The following is a 2,500-nucleotide window of genomic DNA, read 5'->3' as shown; positions in this document are numbered from 1 at the left end:
TTTACATGGTTTATCATGCAAGTCCCGCTAGAGACGCTACTTTGACGTAATAGTCTTTTGACAAGGTGTCGTGTCCGACAGTAGAACACCGCAAGTACAACCACTGAGATGGAGAGTAGTATACATGCAGTCATAAGTCCCCAAGCGGGGTCAGGTTCGATGCTATCTCGCGGCAGGTGCCGCTCGTACGGCGTTTTCTCGTAATTTGCAAAATGCAAATCACGTCTTCGTAATTCTGGTACTATCTTGTTCCAGAATGCCATTTTCTTGGGTTTGAAACGGATATTCATTTCGATGTGAGGTTCACCACGCTGGTTTTTCGTTATCAGAGCGTAGATTGGTTTCTCTGTCGTGTATCGGTCAATGTAGAAGTTTTTTAACGACATCAAAGAGGGTAAACTGAAAAAGAGAGAAAATGAAACCATACATAGTGAAATAAGAATGTGAAACGGCTAAGCTGGCAAAAACAGAAATATGCACAGTTAATAGATGAATGTCTAAGGAAGTCATAATTCAAGCCATGATAAGCGAAACTGAAAAATAGCATTCCATAGGTTTTATTTACATTGCTACGACGAGCTATCCCTAAAACTGGTGACCCCCTTAGAAGAAACAAGCACTACAATCTAGCTGTACAACTTTCAATACATCGCGAATATGCTAACCAAATCGTCTCTGAGAATCTTTTCGCGCTCTCTGTCGTTGTAGCCTCTTTCGAAGCGTCACCACTTGTCGATACGTTGGTGATCGCATCTCAAGAGCACTACGCTGTTTCGCAATTCACCAAACCATTTCAACTTCGCCGAGACAACTTACAACATCGTAAATGCCCAACAGTAAAACTAGTAGACTCTTCTTTGTCTTATCGTTTTCTTTGTTGTTCATCTTAAAAAAAAGAAAAGAATAAAACAAGAAGATCCGGTCAGCATCGGCTACGAACGACCGGCTCCCCTTAAAAATCTCAAACAACATCAGCCTCACCTCCTGAACAAACGGACCCAAGAATATCAGCACATTCTTCTACTGATGCTTCGAGATTAAGTTCACGAGTGCTTTTTCCAGAACAGTTGTTAAAATAAAACAACAACAACAACAACGACGACGACGACGACGACAACAACAACAACAACAAAAAAAACAACAAAGTTACACAAACACCAGAACGAGGCGCCAAACAGGACCAAATATTCTTTTCTACTCTAGGCACAAGACCCGAAATTTTTGGGGAGAGTACCAGTCGATTAGATCGACCCCAGTACGCAACTGGTACTCAATTCATCGACCCCGAAAGGATGAAAGACAAAGTCGACATCGGTAGAATTTGAACTCACAACGTAAAGGCAGATGAAATACCGCTAAGCATTTCGCCCGGCGTGCTAACGTCTCTACCAGCTCGCTGCCTTGTAGTGGATCAAATATTACAACAGCTTGGGTTTCAAAGACCCACAAATTTCCAATATCCTTACAAACTTACAAAAATCTTAGAGACCAACATGAGGTGGATATAGGTATTTTGAAAAAAATCTCCCCCTGTCAAGAGTTCCAGAGGCAGGAAACGCAAATGACGGTAGCAACATCAAACTCCTTAATTCGCCAAATGCCACATATCAGAGGAGGTTTCAAGTAATGAAAGTGTAGCAGAACTAACAGCGGTCCTCCAGTATGGACACAGCTATTGAGCTAAAACTAGTAAACGAATAAAAGAATGGACCAAAAACCAAAGAAAAAAATGCAACTTTGTTTCTTCATCAAGACTATCCTCGTTTACTCACTTCACCTTTCTGCTCACTCTTGCATAATGTGAACACATATACATTGCACACACATCGACATGCATACATTCACATAAATTTAACATGGCCATAGGCACACAGCACAGGCACCCGCGTATCTAGCAGACACGAAATCATTGCTAGTAGTGTACATAAAATTCATTACGGATACAAAATGCCAGACAACGTTTTGTTCAGAAGCTTGGTAATAGTTGAACTGGGTCACTGTTCCAACCCACCGGTAGGCGTTGCACCTACTCATATGCATAAATGCACATGACTATGTACGAGTCTCTTACTCGCTCGCCCGAATTGAAATGGAGATGGAGATTTGATATCAATAACGTAACTGAGTCTCGCAGACACTTCCACTGCTACGTAATCAAAAACGTGACACATGGCAGAACAACTGACAGACTGGGACAAGCTGCGTAAAATACAGAAGTGGTTATTTCGTCGACAAGTAGTCAGCAAGCAACCACCAAACGGACAACATGGACTAAGGCGGGAAGAAAGCCTTCAACACAAACTTCTTCAACGATTCAAACAGCAAAGACAACTGACAAGCACACACAGTCTACAATTGGGGTCGAGAAAACGAGTTTTCTTGGAATGACAAACATCTTTACACAACTGGGGCAGACGTTGTTAAAATAGATTTTAACGACGAGAAGCACCAGATAGCTTTAAAAATCGTACTCCTTTTCCATAATCATATACCATGCAAA

The 2,500-nt window shown here is 41.6% G+C and overlaps 1 protein-coding gene across 1 annotated transcript in view; it reads right to left on the bottom strand.

Moving 5' to 3' along the window:
* Positions 1-2,500, bottom strand: part of LOC106874952 (pyrethroid hydrolase Ces2e) — a 156,262-nt gene that overhangs the window by 187 nt on the left and 153,575 nt on the right. The window contains exon 11 of the mRNA XM_089356080.1: positions 1-399. This exon is cut by the window's left edge and continues 187 nt beyond it. Within this exon, the coding sequence (XP_089212206.1) occupies positions 1-399 (399 nt within the window). The remainder of the gene's footprint in view (positions 400-2,500) is intronic.

This window comes from Octopus bimaculoides, chromosome 8 (genome assembly GCF_046866305.1).
Source record: "Octopus bimaculoides isolate indiv1 chromosome 8, ASM4686630v1, whole genome shotgun sequence".
In the NCBI taxonomy this organism is placed as follows: domain Eukaryota; kingdom Metazoa; phylum Mollusca; class Cephalopoda; order Octopoda; family Octopodidae; genus Octopus; species Octopus bimaculoides.
This window is presented reverse-complemented; position numbering and strand designations above follow the sequence as displayed.